Consider the following 16171-nt stretch of genomic DNA (forward strand, 5'->3'; position numbering starts at 1 on the left):
CTATCACCTCCCACGGATGAGCTCAAGACAAGACCATGGGAAAATGCGGGTCAGCATTCAGCACCTCGATTCGACGGTTCGCAGATTGTGTGAACACGATCAAGCGACGCTGTGCAGAACAGGTTCCGGTGACAGCTCGGTGCTTACTTTTCCTGTTAACGTATCCGTCTCGTGATGCACAAGTGGCACAGCTACGCCGTAATTTTTCGAGGATCAAAATGACCGAGGCCGTGTGCTGCAGAGTCATACTGGCTGGGTGTGATACGCGGGATGTGCTGAATTACGGGACACGGTGCATTGATTCGTTCCCTGTGGCTCGCGCTAGTTGCAATATCGTTCACTGACGCTCACATTCGGTGCACTTTGCTGATGACGGACCTGTGATATTAGTTACTTCTTCTTTGGCACAATAAAGATCCTGCGTGCTGGCGCCTGCACGAGTGTTGCCATGAAAAGCCGCTTCGTGATTGGGTTTCATGTGGTAAAAATGTATGCCATATTTTTAATGTCACTTGGCTGCAGCCAAGTAAACGTTGACGATGCATTTTTGCGTGCATCCATGAATGACACCCCATGCAAGGACCCAAGTGCAGCTTTCATATGCTCTTTTTGGCGACAAGATGCAAGCCCCCTGACATGATCCTGTTCGTTTGAACCGCCAAAAACATCCTTGCGCCGCGTTGGACCGCTGTCGATCATTCAGGCGGGACGAGGCCAGGGTTGGTCTCTCGGCGCTTCGGCTGCATCTCATCAGCCACGCGGGGATTTTCTCATTTCTGGTTGTCGAACGGCATTACCACTTTGGGCCTGGTCACCGTGGGGTCGCTCAGGGAGGTGTGAAGGCCTTGTCGTTGGAATGGATCATATCAACCCGCTTGTCATCTTGGTTGAGACAGCCGTGCTGCCAATAACGGTAGATGGTAGCGGCAGACTTCTTGAGATGGATCCTCACCACGCAAGCTCGCTGCTTTGTCACCGCGGCGCAGCCAGACTTTGTGCTTCGTATTAGTTGCAGCCAACATTTATCGTAATGAACGGATCCACTCCACCCACCGCGACGTTGAACGAAGTACCGGCGTCCTATAATAGGTTTTAACCTAGTGTATAGGCAGACTATTTGCAGTGCTAGACGATCTCGCAAGGAGAATGACATGCCACCATGTGAACGCGCGTATCGCCATGTCGGCCGCACTGTGCCCGGTGGTCAAGACTGCCGGGCGTGATGCAGCGGTTCAGTGTTGACTTGGGTCACAGCGTCTGTGTTTGGATCAACCAGCCGGTCACTCGATTGTCCAAGCCCGATGTTCGACGTTGGCAGCGTGCACATGGTTTCAAGGCGTGCCTAGGTGGAGCCCGGCGCTGGCCAAAGGTTAAAGTGCTTTTCCTCGGCGCTGCCTAAGTCCAACAAGGGTGTCAGACTCGACACAACCACAAGTACGGGGGGTGGGCGTACTTTAGGCGTAACCCGTCGTGGCGGCACATGTACCCACGCCGGGGGGTCGACCGATGGACAGGCGGCTTCTTGCGTCCGGTGTGCTCATACTGCTCAGGCGTTTGCAGCGTAGTCAGTATGCAAGGCTGATGACATGCCTGTGCTAGGCGAGGGCTCTACGCTGATTGCTCCAATCTCCGCGAGTGGCCCGCCGTTGGCTGTGTGACCTCAGCCAGTGATGCATGTGTCTGATACTGCATCGGTGCACCCATCTGCAAAGTCCCATGTCATCGACTCGCCCGTCCCCGTTGCAGGCGGCAGGGGTTGACTAGCTGCATGTCGATTTCTGGAAGACGCTCGGCTAGGAGGAGGCCAATGAAGGCATCGGAGCAGCGCCCACCCCAGATCGCGCTTGGATACCGTGGGCCAGCAGTGTGGTTTGCCGGCTGCACGCGCGACCAAGCAGGAGGTGCTGGGAGCGGGTATAGTGGACCGATTCACTCTCGCGGGTGGCAGTGATTGGCTGCGCCCACTAGCGTGTCGACTGCTGTGAAGGAGAAGTAGCGCAGCAGGACCCAACCTCGCTTTCCAACCCTTTCCGAAACTACTGCGCCAACCAAAGTTTGAAGCCCCATCCGCCCCTGATCTCGCGATGCTGCTGGCGCCGACACGGATCTCTGCTTGATATGCACCATGAACATGCATGCCTCCCACACCAACGCCCATGTCGCCCTGGAGTATCGCCGGTCCTCTTCCACTAATCATGCTACCCTCAGACGCGGCTAAAACATGACGCTGCCGAGTGCGAGCGTCCTTCAGGCTCCGTACGTACAACAACCCTAGGGCTAGTTGACCGCCTTGAGGGCCACCGCCCCATGCACACGACACTCAACCCCGGTGCGGAGCCCAGCTGAGTCGCACTGCACGTCTGTACAGGGCCTAGTCGCACTACCGCATTCTGCCATCATCGTGGCGGGCGTTGTGGTTCCCTTGTCTGCTCTCCATGAGCCGGCCGTCGTCTAGCTGCACGGATGCTCCGTTGCGCGTTGCGCCATGATACATGGTACGCCTCCCTCGTCTGCCTTCCCTGTCTTGTGATTTGGTCATTCCAAGCGTTCCTTTTCGCTTTCTGCACTATGCCTTTCGTTGATCGTTCCAGCCGTGCCACTGGCCCTAGTCGTCACAGCGCTCCCTCACCGAGCCATCCCTTGGTGGCTCCGTGTAGTCAATACACTCCCGTTCCTTGTCTGCATCTATTCCACTATTAGCTGTTCTTGAGTTTCGCTAGCCTAGCCCTGGCATGCCTTGTACCATGACTCTTGCCGCGAGGTTACGCTACCTCAATTTCCCCATCCACCCTTCCTGATGTGTCTATATCTCTTGGCAGTCCATATACCTATGCAGATGCCCCCAAGCCAGTCACGCTTCCAAGTCAGACAAGAGTGATTGCACCCGACACAACCGCCTACTAGCACACACATATACAAACCACTCGAGACATCTCCCCTTCGACTGTGTATGATCACTGCCCTCCCACCATACCACCTCGCCAACATGTCCGGCCACATGCAAACCTCACAGCTTCACCGACGTACCTCTCGCAGCTCTGGAAGCCAAGCACCATGCAGATCATCACGCGTTGAGAAGACAAAAAGCCACCACAACAGTCCAAAAGCCATGGAGAGGAGGAAGACTACGACGGAGACCAAGCTTTATGCTACTCTAGACGACCACTACAGGATGATGTTTGGCGTGTCACAGGAGGAGGAGGAAGAGCGGCCACAACAGAACAGACCAGTTAGCTGGCACCCGTCGTCGTCACATTTCCAGGCTTCACAGCAAACGAATTACTTCGAACCTATGCCCCATCAGCAATGGTCACAACATTATTCCCCATCAGACCGTGACTCTCACCACGGTTCTGATTTCTACTCCCTGTCTACACGCAACTCCATGTTCGAGCCTATGACTGGTGCTTCGACTTATGCCAACACCCAGTCAGAATGTGGATGGTCCCAACACACACCCGGCTACGTTCATTCTTCGCTCAACACTCCTTCTACCGAAGCTTTGCCCTGGTATCTGCAGCAATGGGCCCAAAAGAACCAAGCACAGGCATCTTCCAACTTCCTGCCTATTCAACATCCTGCTCAGCAAGATCAAGATATGGAAGACGACGATGGTGAGAAGCTTGTTGCATTGGGCCTGTACGACGCACCTGAGCCATCACTGAGTTGGGGCTCTCTCACTGAAGGAACAGGAAAAGGTCTCAAGCTTGAGGAGACTTGGCAACCACCGGAGGAAGAGGAGGGCGAAGAGGAGGATGATGACGCCAGCTCAGAGGCCAGTGTCGAAGAGCCATCTCCACCTTTGCCGGCAGTGCAGCAGAGCCAGCACCTTCCTGTCCACGTCAAGGCTCAAACACCTGGCAACATGGAGGGACAGAGCTTCTTCTTTGACGAGGACGAGTCGGTTACCAAGGAATGGTGGTTTCAACAGATGAAGCAGCCCACCATGCCGGTGCGGGACGCCGGGCTGGGATATGGATGGCTATGAGCCGGATCTTTGTTTCAAACGTGCGACTACGATACAGGAGCACCAGCATATTTTTTGAGGCGAATTCTTTTAGCACAGCGAGGCGTTTTGCATGGTTCCGCTTGGAACCGGAAAAGACTTTAGAGATACCCAGCCTTTAGTGGCAGTAGAGTGAGGCTTTGCATCGCTCACTATGAGGTCAGATGAACATGATGTAGTCAGATAGTAGCATCAACCAGATCAACCACATTACATCAAACTTCGATTCCTTACCCTACTGTGCCGACTTTGATTACCTTGGCTCCATGAGTCATCGAATGGTACATAGGCCTGGGCAGCATCCGAGGTCCACCATCGACGAGAAGGGAAGGTGCTTCCTGCTTCAAGCTGCCCCAGTATTCGCATTTCGCCGTGACAACGTCAATCCTCGACCTCCACAGCCCACAAGCTTCTTCAACGCTTCTAGCCTTCTCGTATAACCATGGTCCCAACGTACATTTGTCTCGGCGCAAGCCGCCATGTACCAGCCCTTAGTGTACCGAACCCACGTACTCTGCAGTGTGTAAGGCGGCCAGTACAAGACACAGCAAATCACACGTCGGCGACATGCCGCCGTCCTCCGGGCCCGTCCTTTAGGTCCTAGTGTGATGCAGATCGGTCAACGCGCAATTGTGTCACATCGCCCGGTAAAGGACCGAAGACTGTAAAATAATTCAGCAGCCTCACGAAGTGGCATGATGGTGCAAAACACGCACCCACCACGTCAAAGCGAAGCGACGCTGACACTCTGCGGTCCGACCGATCTTTAAGCCGTCACCCGGAGCGAGCCACGCAGCCCTGTGCGGCAGGTTGTGGAAGCTGCAGAATCGTCCTCCACCTCGCTCAGCACCGCTCAACATCGGCCAGACCCGCTTCAGTTGCCCTGACCGAACATCAGAGCACATTCACCCGCTAGGGCCGAAGTTTACCAGCTAACCGAATTGTTGGCTGCCACGCTCATGTTTCCATCCCGTCAAGGCTCTCACCGGAGACTAAGCAAGTAGCGCGGATTAAGATTTCAGACGAGAAAGGTTCCAGAAGATGGGGTTGCGAGATTGAGTTCTCAGCCTTGAAAAGAAAAAGGACTTCCATGGTTTTGCCGGGTGGTCCTTGCGTCATTGGCTCGATTCGAAAAGTGGTGGTCAAACTCGTAGCGCTTATCGATATGCACACCTGGAAGACTGAGCAAATTTCCTTTTAGTGATGGCCAACACGCGTTCACGTGCCTCCATCTGCAACGTATCGGCTAGCCAATCGCAGACTTTGAAGCTGTCGACTGCACAAACGCGTCCAGCTGCGCGACTACTCGAGTGCTAAATATGGAACCGCATACACGATTTGCTGTCACGGCGTGGCGCGATAGTCAGGAGCTGCTTCAGCTGCGCCAGGACCTGTACAGTCCAGAAACTAGTAGGAAAGAGAAAGCAGTTAACAAGGCAAGCTAAGATGGAATCACACGACCTACAGGGAGTACTTTTTCTGAGGTCCACAGCCACAGTGTGCTGATGAGAGGTAGGTGTTTGCTTGGCGACTACGGAAACCTGATGGATTGCCACTGCTGCTAGACTCGACAGCAGACATTGTGGATGTAGTGCTTCAAGATGCACGGGGCGGTTTGCAACACAACGCACTGCGGCTGCTGTATGCTACTGCGATATCAAGGTAGGTTTGTCGAATGTTGTGATCTAAAGAACATCCCACTCCCCAACTGTCTCTCTGTCCTGGATATGGGCGTGTTCAATGTGTCTCTAGATTCTGCATGTATTCTGTTCTTCTCTCCAATTCGTCCGATTTTCGAATCATCTCTTCTCTCTACGTTTTTGTCAAGTCCATGTCAATCCCATTATCACTTCTGTCTTATGAAGCACTGTTCACACCTTCTTTCTAACTCCCAATAGGTTCGTAACCGGCATAGCAGATACGCAAATCGACTTGACCCGCGACCGCCCCTCATGGTTTCCCCCAGGGAAATCCCTTCAACTCCCCATTACCCTCCTGGAAACCCGCCACCGCATCGTCCACCGGCACCTCCCTTCCCTCGCAGAGCTAAAGCGGGCTGCTACCGAGTCGCTCGAGTGGCTCTGGGAGTGGTACTGGATCCAACTGGACCATGCATTCAAGACCGGCAGTGCACTCGTCGCGGCAGAAGAAGATGAAGAACTCGGTGTCCAGAGCAGGGAAGCGGTGCGAGAGAAACTCCAGAGTATCCTCAAAGCATATGTCAAAGAGCGGAAAAGTGAGATCAAGAATAGGAAGAAAGACGACACCAAAGCTGCCGAAACAGCTCTGTCCACATACAATCTTCGTTTTGCTCCTAATGCTACGACGACACCTTCTTCGCACACGCAACGCGCGCTACTAGAGCTACTAGTGCAAGGAAAGATGATATTACCCACGGATAAAAAGTTGGGCAGTACCATGTCTGGCGCATTTATCATCTGGACACCTTTGTTACGCGCTTTCTGCAACAGCGTCTTGAACTTTGCGGGACTGGCTGCGCATCTTACAGGTTTCATGAATGCTCCGTCAAGAGAAATGGTGCACCCGGAGATGGATCCTGTTCGGGAGGGTCTGCATGAATGGGCACTACATCTCCTCACGTCAAAGGACTGGGCAGCCTTGAGACAAACCGCGAAGAATGATGTTGTGGCACTGACTCTTAGTCACTGTTTCTCGGATCCTACATTTTGGAATTTGAAACTGGCTGACAAGTTACTGGAGGAGGGAAGTGTATCGAATGAGAAATCATGGCGAGCAGTGCTTGATGCTGCTAGGGCGGATGGAACTGGTGAGAAGATGGATGTCGATGCTCAAGTCGAGAGCATTGAGCGGGCCTTACCGGTTAGAGAAAATGAAGGCAAAGAGGATGTGGTCAAGAAGAAGGTCAAGGGGCCAACCAAGATGCTGGGCATGTGGAAACCCAAGCCTATCGGATGGTTGCCTCAGGGTTGGGAGGACGATGAATGAAGGGATCGACCTAAAAGTAATAGGGCATTCTGTCACTATGATGCAAATACTCGATTGGTACATGATTTGGGCAGACGTAGTAAGAAGAGTACCCGTCTTTGGGTAAAACGTAGATTGTTCGACCATGTTCGCTACACAATCATTGTCTGTGACCAAGTTTACTCTTTCGGTCACCCGTTCGCATTTCAGTATCTCCCCCGGTTTATTGTACATTGTAGTCGACTTGCAGACTACACATGTTTGAGTACACATGTTTGCTCTCTCGATTTTCTTAGGCGAGAAATGGGCGGAGGGGCGCATGGGTGTCTCATGTTTTGCTCCTTGGTCAGGCAACGTGCCTATCCTATCCTTGCTTCTCTTGTTGCCCAAGCTTATATCCAGCCATGCTTCATTCTTTATAACGAACTGGGACCCTTTTTTCTTTCAGATCATGAGATCGGGATCCGGCTGCCAAAGATATAGATCCTTATCCGCAGTCGCCAGCAGGTTGGTCCTCGGATTGTAACCGACAACAGCGCTCTTGCCCTGTCCTGGAAGCTTCTCCATAGGCTCAAGCATATTATTTGGCGTTGGTGGCTTGGAAATGTCCCAGACTAGGAGGCCATCTTCTCCACTGCCTCCAATCAGGAACTTGCCATCTGGCGTAAGGCACACATCGCCCTGTCCATTTGCCGGAGTATGACCATCGGGCTTGGCGCCCGTGGTATTTGTAGTGGAGGCGCTGGGTGGGAGACGCCCCGAGGAGCCAGTTTTGCGGTAGCAGAAATGTGTCAAGTCACCTGAGAAGGCGTCGAGGACGAAGTGGCCGCTTCCGTTTGTCGCAATGATCAAACTCTTGCCGTCATTGGTGAACTCAATCTTGGTCCAGTCGACCTTCTGGCCTCCCATGAAGCGCTGCTCCATGTCGAGGATGTCGAATGTTGCAAAGGGCGGCTTGTCGTAGTTGCGCATATCGTAGAGGAGGACGTTTTGTGTAGGTGGTGAGGCGATGGCAATGACGGTGGCAGAAGGATCGTAGGCAGCAAGGTAGGGTCCATGGAGGTTAAGCAGACCTACATAGTTTGGCGATTGCAGATTCCACAGGCGCACCGTGTTGTCCTTTGAGCAGCTTATGAAATCGTCCTTGGACGGACACAGGGCGATGGAGGTGACGGTGTCGCTGTGGCCCTTGAAGTAGCGGATGTACGAGTTGTCGTGTGTGGAGAGGAAGCGGATGGTGTCGTCGACCTTTGTACTGGCATAGATTATGCTCTGCGCATGGTGACTGAAGCGCGCCAGATGCACGCCGTACTTCTGGCTCTTGAGCTCCTTGGCGTGCTTGCCTTCTTTGCAATTGTAGATCTGGAGCGTGTCGTCGTCGCGTGCGACAATGGCTAGCTCGCCCGAGTCGTCAAAGTCGAGCGAGGTGACGGCGGTGCCCTGGCCGCCAGATTTGAAGCGCTGGCAAGTGTCAGTATACTGCGGACATGTGCACCTGTGTCTTGGTCTCACCCTCTGAGGCCGGAAGCTTGTTATGACGTCGCTGACTTTCTGTGTCGGCGGCCCTGCAGGCGGTGGAGGAGGGCCTCCGCCGGGCGTCGCTGACCCAGCCATGGCAGTGTTGGTCTCCTAGTCGTGTGCTGCAACAAGTGCATTCATCTCCACCTGCCCAGTGAGCGAATCAGCGCGGGTGCAAATGGACTACACGCGACGCGACGTGGGACAACTAGAGCCGGCGGAATGCGCTGAAGAGTTGCAACAAATGGAAAGAAGTGGGTCCAGGCCGTCTTACGTAGCTGCTGATCCCGATCCGAAACCGGAACGGGTCCTCGATTATTCACTTTCACCATTCCCCAGCATTGCCAATTTGACCGCAATCCGTCTACCAGGCCAGAGTGCGCCTGCTTTCACCTGTGCTCCTAATCCCTACATACCCCAGTCTTCTTCAATCCATGGTTGCGCCGTCACACACGTCATAGTCACAGTCGAATACATCTCCCGTACCCGGGCACTTTTCCGACCAGCTCGCGCCGTAGTCGCATAGAGCTTCACAATGTCTACAACTCTTGGGTAGGTGCTCATCTCCAGGTCCCCACACCATATGCTGTATACTAATGCCTCCCGAACAGCTCCTTCATCGCCGGCGGCATAGCAGCATGCGGTGCAGTCACAGTAACCCACGGCTTCGAGACCGTCAAAATCCGGTGCGCTTTCTCTCTCGAAACGCCTGCGCAACCAATTCGTTGACGATCGCCCAGTTTACAACTACAAGGCGAGCTTAAAGCGAAGACCGACGCGCCGCGGTTATACAGAGGTGTCTTCCACGGTGTGAACGTCATCTTGAAGAATGAAGGACCAAGAGGATTGCTACGGGGGCTTGGGTGTGCCTACATCTACCAGATGACCTTGAACGGCTGCCGATTAGGCTTCTACGAACCCATTCGCAAGACCCTCACCAACGTCGTCTACAGCGACGCGGCCGTACAATCCTTTGGCATCAACCTCTTTGCAGGTGCTTCATCTGGCATTCTGGGTGCAGCAGCCGGCTCTCCATTCTTCCTCGTAAAGACGCGCCTACAATCTTACTCACCCTTCCTGCCCGTCGGCACACAACATAAATACAAAAACGCCATCGACGGTATGCGACAAATATACAGCGCCGAGGGCATCAAGGGCCTGTACAGAGGTGTAGGGCCAGCCATGGTCCGCACAGGTTTCGGCAGCTCTGTACAACTTCCCACATACTTCTTCGCCAAGAGGAGGCTGGTAAAACATCTGGGTATGGAAGAGGGAATGCCGCTGCATATTGCTAGCAGTACCGCGAGCGGCTTCGTCGTATGCTGTGTCATGCATCCTCCAGACACAATCATGTCGCGAATGTACAACCAGACCGGCAACCTATACACATCGGCATTCGACTGCTTGAGCCGAACAGTCAAGACAGAGGGTATTTTCGCTCTGTACAAGGGCTACTTTGCCCATCTGGCGCGTATTCTGCCACATACGGTATGATGGCACAACTAGACAAGACAAGCGAACTATTGCTAACCATCGAGTAGATCCTGACTCTTACACTCGCTGAACAAACCATCAAGCTCATGCGTTTGGTAGAAGACCGGATACTGCCCGCAGAGACCAAAGCGAACATGTGAGTAGAGACTGCTTGGCGGCTGTAGGCTAGACGCACACATTGCCTATACATGCCCGGCGTCAGATACGGCGTATGAGACTTTACGAGACAACATGGTTCAATGCGACTCGTAGGACTAACCGCGAGATGATGGCGGAACACTTTGTACAAAAGTCGAGACTGTTGAGAAGAAGAGTTGGATAGATACTGACACCAATACCAGCTAGCAGGTGACCACTGTATATTTTGAATATGAGAATATCCCTCGCATCACCAACTCTTCCGATTTGCATTCTTCCGCGACAGTTGGTCATCTTGGGAGAGAAGCAGTTGAAGGAGCAGATATGGCTGATGCTGACTTGGTAGCCAATCGACAAGTAAAAGCCATTGGCCAATTGTTCGTGACACGAATCGGTCGGCTGACTTGTAGTCAGATGAAATCTTGGTATGCAAATCGGTCCATCCTCGTAGGAATGAGTAGCGTGTTGGAGTTCTTTTCCGTTATCCTCTTTACGAACACAACATATCTTCTTCGCCCGAATTACCTTTTTTGGGCTGTATTCTTCACCGTTCAGGAGATACCTGGATAGCTGCCAAGAGCGGGACGGGAATGCCCTCTCGGGCCATGAGCGTGATCGTATACTAAGATCTTGACCCACTCGCCAACTGTATTGGAAAACTTCTCCGACGAATCATAATCTAAAGGAATGTGATGTCAAAGAGCTTGTCATCGGTGCCTGACACAAACCAAGTTTGCAGTCGTGACATGACTGTGTACGTGGCGCTCATTTGATTCATCGTATTGCTTTTTGTCGGTAAAGAATGAGTTTTTTTCCAACGCACACTGAGCCTCATCCTCATGCATGGCGCTACGAATGCAGTTGGGTCGTCATGCGTTGCGTCAATTTTCGGACGAGGAGCCGAGTTGAGTGCCCCTGTTTACGCACACAAAGCCGGCGCCTGCCTTTCTCGTAAACGACAAGGCGAGTGTGGAAGCCGCCGATGCGCGAGTTGGAGAGTAGATTTTGATTCTGACGAGGTTAGGGCTCGTGACTACTTGCAGTTTGACGATGATGCTGAGCGAATGAGGTGAGGATGCGTGGTTGCGCAACAGTGCGGAGTGCAGGAGATGCTGCAGCAAATGCAGCGTAAGCTGGAGTGCATGGTTGGAGTGCGGGATTGGAGAGCAGGAAACGTAAGTTTGTTACACAAACAGACGAGCAGAGTGTGAGCACGACAGCAAGTATTGCGCTGTCGTCCGCAGTGCGCCGTGGTCCGCAAAGGCGAAATGTCTTCTCCGCGGATCAAGGTACGTGTCTTGGAGGCGATTTAGATGTTTGCAGAACGGCGATCGACTTTGAGGGAAGCGACACACAGCCCGTCTGTTGCAGACGTTGTTACCGCCGAGGATCGGGTTTTACGGGGTGCTGTTTGAAAATGTCGCTCAGAGATCCAGACATATTCGTGATGGAGAGAATGAAGCAATGTGCCCCGCTATTGGGCGATCTTACGCCTATGTCGTGCAGCTTGAGGTCGAGGGGAGCCGACTGGTAGCACAACCTCAGGGTTCTTGGATCGTCGGTGCTCTAGACCCTGTCAGGCTATGATTTGGAGATCAGAACTGTCATCATTTGGTGGTTGCGTTTGCTGTACCCGCGGGGCGCTGTCATCTGCTTGCGTTTGACAGGGTCAGCCTGACTCTTCGTGCTGAGAATGATGACATGTTTGCAAGCTCTTCATCCTCGATGGCAAAAGCATGGTGTTGCTGTCGTTGGCTGCAGTGAAGGATTTGTGGCCTGGGCTGATCTGCGTCTCTTGAGGAAGAGCGACAGGGTTCTGGAGACGGGAACCCCTGAAGCTTGAAGCCTCACTTCGAATCAAGTTTGGCCATGATGAAAGCATCTCTGGAGACCTTCTCCGATCAGCGCCCATCTCCTCCTCGTCTGCTCGTGTGCGCCTCTTCTCTCAAACACGAAAAAATGTCCGCTTTCGCCTCCGAGTTCAATGCTGCAGCCTCACGAACACAACCTTGACCGATGTCGAGGCAGAATCTTATGTGGTCAATCCATAGAGTGCGTGTCTGGACCCAGTGGCTTGCGAATGCCTTCTCACGTTGTCCAGTAAGATATCGAAGTGGTGATTCCACTAGCGGTAGTGTGGCAGATGGCTACTGGGGTTCTCCGCATCTTGCCCATAGCGCTGGGTCATCCGCTCTTTCCTGCAGTCTCTCTAGCGATATTATTAGCCCCTCTCTGCACCAGACAGAATACCATTTCCATTGTCGCCGACTGCTTACTTTCCCTGACATCGACAGCGCCTCGCTGGCGAGTCATTTCTTCGTTCGATATTACAGTCAACATCGCAACGTGTGTCACGCGTATGCCATATCCGATATCGTCTTGGGCTCTCAGCGGTGTCTCGTGACAGGTCCCGACCTCGATATTGGACGCTTTGCACCCAAGCTAAGATCCGCCCTTCCCTAGCACAGTGTCGCTGGATCCACATCCATATGTGAATGTTGCGCTGCATCCGCACGGCAAATCACCTCCTCGACAGTTTGGACTAGCATCACCAAACCTCGCCACTGCTAGATCAATACTGGTGTGCGAGAATGCCGGTTCGCATCATCAGCTCCATCTTCCGAAGACAGTGCATGAGGTTGGGCAACGGAGGATGATGCCTGGCGCTGCTGAGTATCCCACGCCACACACTCGACGATTCGAGAATTTACTTCCTATTGAAGGATCAACTTTGCACTTCAATATCCTTTCACGGTCCACTATGAACCTCACCTTTCTGCCTCGCCAACCACTACGTGGATCCAAGAAGCGCACCCGAGCGGTGGCTGATATCGACGGCGAACATTCGTGTGTACAGAAGAAGAAACGACGACTTCGATTATTCCTTATCACTTCTCGGTTATCGCCACAATTCTCTTTTCCAGCAACCAACATTGTGGATCGCGGCAGCTCCAAGATTGCAGTATGGGCCAAGCAGAAGGCACTTGGGCGGAACCTGCTCAGGAAGGCCGCCATCCTGAATGGGGTACGCAGACGATTGATTCTGACCAAAGAAGCACAGAGCGGATGTGGTCGTGTACCAGTCGAGCAAGAGAGAGAACAAGCACAACTTGAATTAGCGAGGCTGGAGTTCAACCATGGCAGTGTTGACACTTACACCAGACCAGTATTGTCGCGAGATCCGTCAGTACCACCCAGTGCTGCTGTGAGGACTGGGGGCCACTTTGTAGTCTCTGGATCGCCTACAAACTCTCCGCCCTCATCAAGAAGTCCTTCGCCTACCTCGTCTTCACCAACAACAAGGGACTCCCCTGATGAGGCTGCCGTCTTCCGCTCGCCAAATGAAGCATGGTCTCACTCCGCGAGAGATACGACATCACGCCGAGACTACCTACCTATGCCGCCATCGCCACTTGGAATCTCGAATTATGATGCTTTTGATGGCGATGGAGATTCGTTCGACCCGTATGCTCATCTCGACGACGAAGACGAGCCAATACCAAACCCTTACGACGACGATAATGATGATGACGTGCCTTTCTCGCCATCTGTCGTCACCGCCGGCTCGTCTACCACTTCACACACCGGCACTACGAATGCAACCATGTTTTCCGATCTTATCGGGTTGGATCACTCAGAATCAGTATTCGGAGATTACGACCAGGTAGACGACGGCGCGGATGCCATATGGCCGAGGGTATCTACACCGGGTAGCCCAAGTCCTACACTTATGTCAACATCGCCAGACGTCTCTGCCTTGTTTGCAACATGCTTGGTTGCACCCAAAAGAACGGATTCGTTTGCCATGTCGCCTGATCACCGTCCACGCAAGCTGACTAAATCTGTGTCCCCAGAGATGCTTGCGGTGACCACTACAGCGGCCACTTCTCCGAATTTCACGTCTGCATCACCAACCATGCCGGCTTCTCCTAATTTCATACCAACAACAGTACCAATGTCACCAAATTTCTCTCTTGCATCGACGTCACCAAACTTCGCCTCGTCGACCGCGACGGCATCGATATCCCCGAATTTCTCATCATTAGCTGCTCCAGCCTCACCAAATTTCCCACCGATACCGAAGTCGCCGAATCTTAGTGCACTCGACGCATCCATGACAGCACAAAACCCATCAGCATGGAACCACCCGGACACACATTCGACAGAAGCAGGCGGATCTGTCCATACCAACGATGTGGAACAAGAGCGCAGACGGCAGAGGAACTTGATGTTCATGCGTTTCGGATCATGAGTGGTGCTATGGCCATTTTGTGTATCTACTAGATGTGTCGTATATCATGACAACAGAAAGTCTCACAAAACCCACATGCAATCGGTTTTGAGAAAAGGAAGCTCATCCTCAATGGATATCTGGAACGAAAATGACCCATGTGGTCTTACTGCCATCAGTATGTACTTGTACGATTAACAATCAAAAGCGCGGAGTATCAGGAACGCAAAAAGGACAGGCAAAAAAAGGAAGGAGCGGTTCTCTGTACCACCACACTGGGAACGATCGGCATTCGGTACGGTTTTATAAACGAGCATTTTGGCGTATGGGTGTATTCTCGTAGCAATATTTTGCATTTATCGCGTCGAAATGTACACGTCCAATCTCGCTTTGTAAAACAATTCAGGAAGAAGCATGTACCATGTGGCATATAGTTAAAACACGTCTTTCAATGAAAGATCAACATTGTAGTTCAATACTGCTGCAGAAGCTCTGAACGTGATCGATGCACCTTTATAGTGCTACCTCAACTTAAACCGGAGCTTGGTTAGAGTCATCATAGCAAAATCCGTTCCTCTTCTCGAAGAGTACAATCTACGCTTTCTGCAGCTTCGATGCTCGGTCAAGAGCTATATCACACATGGCCTGAATGGCCTCTTGACGCTCAGCTCTGATATCGCCACGGTCGATACGAGAGCGAATATTCTCCATGATTTCAGGTCGCGGACGGCCATTGACGAAGACACTACATAACCGTCAGTAAATTATCAACCGTGAGCTCAAGGGAGATTTCACATACACATATCTCAAACCCGGAAACTTCTCTTCGTATTCCTTGTTCAGACTTGCCAATTTCTCTTTCTCTTCCTCTGCACCTGCCTGCAATTGCGCCTGTTCTTTCCGGCTCTGCTCGCTGTCTACTTTCTTCTCGCCCAACCTCGGATGCGAGCAGAGTATCTCAGAAAGCTTCTTCACATCGCTTTCATCAGTTGACTTGGCCAGCGCAGCGAGTTGCGCATTGACAGCGGTAATCAAGATGTCATAACTGGGGAAAGTGGCAGACCTCAGCACGGGGAAAGTGATCTCGCGGAGGGGAGGCGATGGCTCAAAGAGTAGGTCTAGAACGCTTGTGAGTTCGGATTCGGAGGCATGGGGGAGTGTGCTAGCAGCTGGGAGTGATGTCATTGTCGAGGTTGAGGCAAAGTGACGAGTCGGATTTAGCGTGTGTTCGGGAGAGCCGTTAATTGCTTTTCGCGATGCGTTTAGTTTGGAACCGGAATCTTCGGGCTAGCTGGGTACTGAAACTATTCGAAAAGTTGACGTTGGTCGAGTGTTGATGGAGAAGCGGAAGACTTGTAGAACATTTGCTTGCTATTCAAACTCTTTCTTGCTGCGGCCGCTACCGACCGATCAGCGATGCAGTGCAGGCTCGGTGGCCATGACCAACAACCTGCATGGTGTTGCTGCAAGCTGCAAGGGGATAGCGGGGCAGTCGGACAGTAGTAGTCGAGCTGTCCGACGGACCATTTCTAGCTTTTTTCTTAGTCCCGACGCGTACCATGTTTTGAAGTAAACAACGGACGAAGCTTGTTTATACTGTATGCATGAGTCTTGTGTCTTTTAACAAGTTCCGGCAAGTTCCCACCGGCCCCAACAAGTGATGGTGGTGCGAGGTAAGCGTGTGTATACTGGGATGGCTTGTTGCAAGAATCTGGAGTGACTAAAATAGCTGCGAGATGCCATCGCGTTCGTATTTAGCCAGGGGGATGCCGACAGAAGAGTGCGATCTGCTGCTGGGTTCAGCAAAGTTGCACCTGAACAACTGTTTGCTTCTTTTT

At 52.5% G+C, this 16171-nt stretch overlaps 6 protein-coding genes across 6 annotated transcripts; 4 read left to right on the forward strand and 2 right to left on the reverse strand.

The window, feature by feature from the left end:
- Positions 1 to 2950: 2950 nt before the first annotated feature.
- J4E82_003683 (uncharacterized protein) lies at positions 2951 to 3988 on the forward strand (the record flags this gene model as incomplete). Its single annotated transcript, XM_051729967.1, has 1 exon — positions 2951 to 3988. The coding sequence occupies one exon, from the start codon at positions 2951 to 2953 to the stop codon at positions 3986 to 3988; it is 1038 nt and encodes a 345-aa protein (XP_051590291.1).
- Positions 3989 to 5325: 1337 nt separating this feature from the next.
- On the forward strand, positions 5326 to 6973 carry J4E82_003684 (uncharacterized protein; the record flags this gene model as incomplete). The annotated part of the gene is made up of 3 exons (XM_051729968.1): positions 5326 to 5442; positions 5523 to 5668; positions 5905 to 6973. 3 exons carry the CDS (start codon positions 5326 to 5328, stop codon positions 6971 to 6973), a joined length of 1332 nt encoding a protein of 443 aa, XP_051590292.1.
- Positions 6974 to 7396: 423 nt separating this feature from the next.
- J4E82_003685 (uncharacterized protein) lies at positions 7397 to 8566 on the reverse strand (the record flags this gene model as incomplete). The annotated part of the gene is made up of 2 exons (XM_051729969.1): positions 7397 to 8413; positions 8465 to 8566. 2 exons carry the CDS (start codon positions 8564 to 8566, stop codon positions 7397 to 7399), a joined length of 1119 nt encoding a protein of 372 aa, XP_051590293.1.
- A 439-nt stretch (positions 8567 to 9005) lies between these two features.
- Positions 9006 to 10104, forward strand: J4E82_003686 (uncharacterized protein; the record flags this gene model as incomplete). The annotated part of the gene is made up of 4 exons (XM_051729970.1): positions 9006 to 9022; positions 9082 to 9156; positions 9211 to 9958; positions 10012 to 10104. The coding sequence occupies 4 exons, from the start codon at positions 9006 to 9008 to the stop codon at positions 10102 to 10104; spliced, it is 933 nt and encodes a 310-aa protein (XP_051590294.1).
- Positions 10105 to 12863: 2759 nt separating this feature from the next.
- On the forward strand, positions 12864 to 14354 carry J4E82_003687 (uncharacterized protein; the record flags this gene model as incomplete). Its single annotated transcript, XM_051729971.1, has 1 exon — positions 12864 to 14354. The coding sequence occupies one exon, from the start codon at positions 12864 to 12866 to the stop codon at positions 14352 to 14354; it is 1491 nt and encodes a 496-aa protein (XP_051590295.1).
- A 573-nt stretch (positions 14355 to 14927) lies between these two features.
- Positions 14928 to 15518, reverse strand: J4E82_003688 (uncharacterized protein; the record flags this gene model as incomplete). The annotated part of the gene is made up of 2 exons (XM_051729972.1): positions 14928 to 15078; positions 15133 to 15518. The coding sequence occupies 2 exons, from the start codon at positions 15516 to 15518 to the stop codon at positions 14928 to 14930; spliced, it is 537 nt and encodes a 178-aa protein (XP_051590296.1).
- Positions 15519 to 16171: the final 653 nt, after the last annotated feature.

Source organism: Alternaria postmessia (genome assembly GCF_024291825.1).
Source record: "Alternaria postmessia strain BMP 2775 chromosome Unknown scaffold_16, whole genome shotgun sequence".
NCBI classification, from domain to species: Eukaryota; Fungi; Ascomycota; class Dothideomycetes; order Pleosporales; family Pleosporaceae; genus Alternaria; species Alternaria postmessia.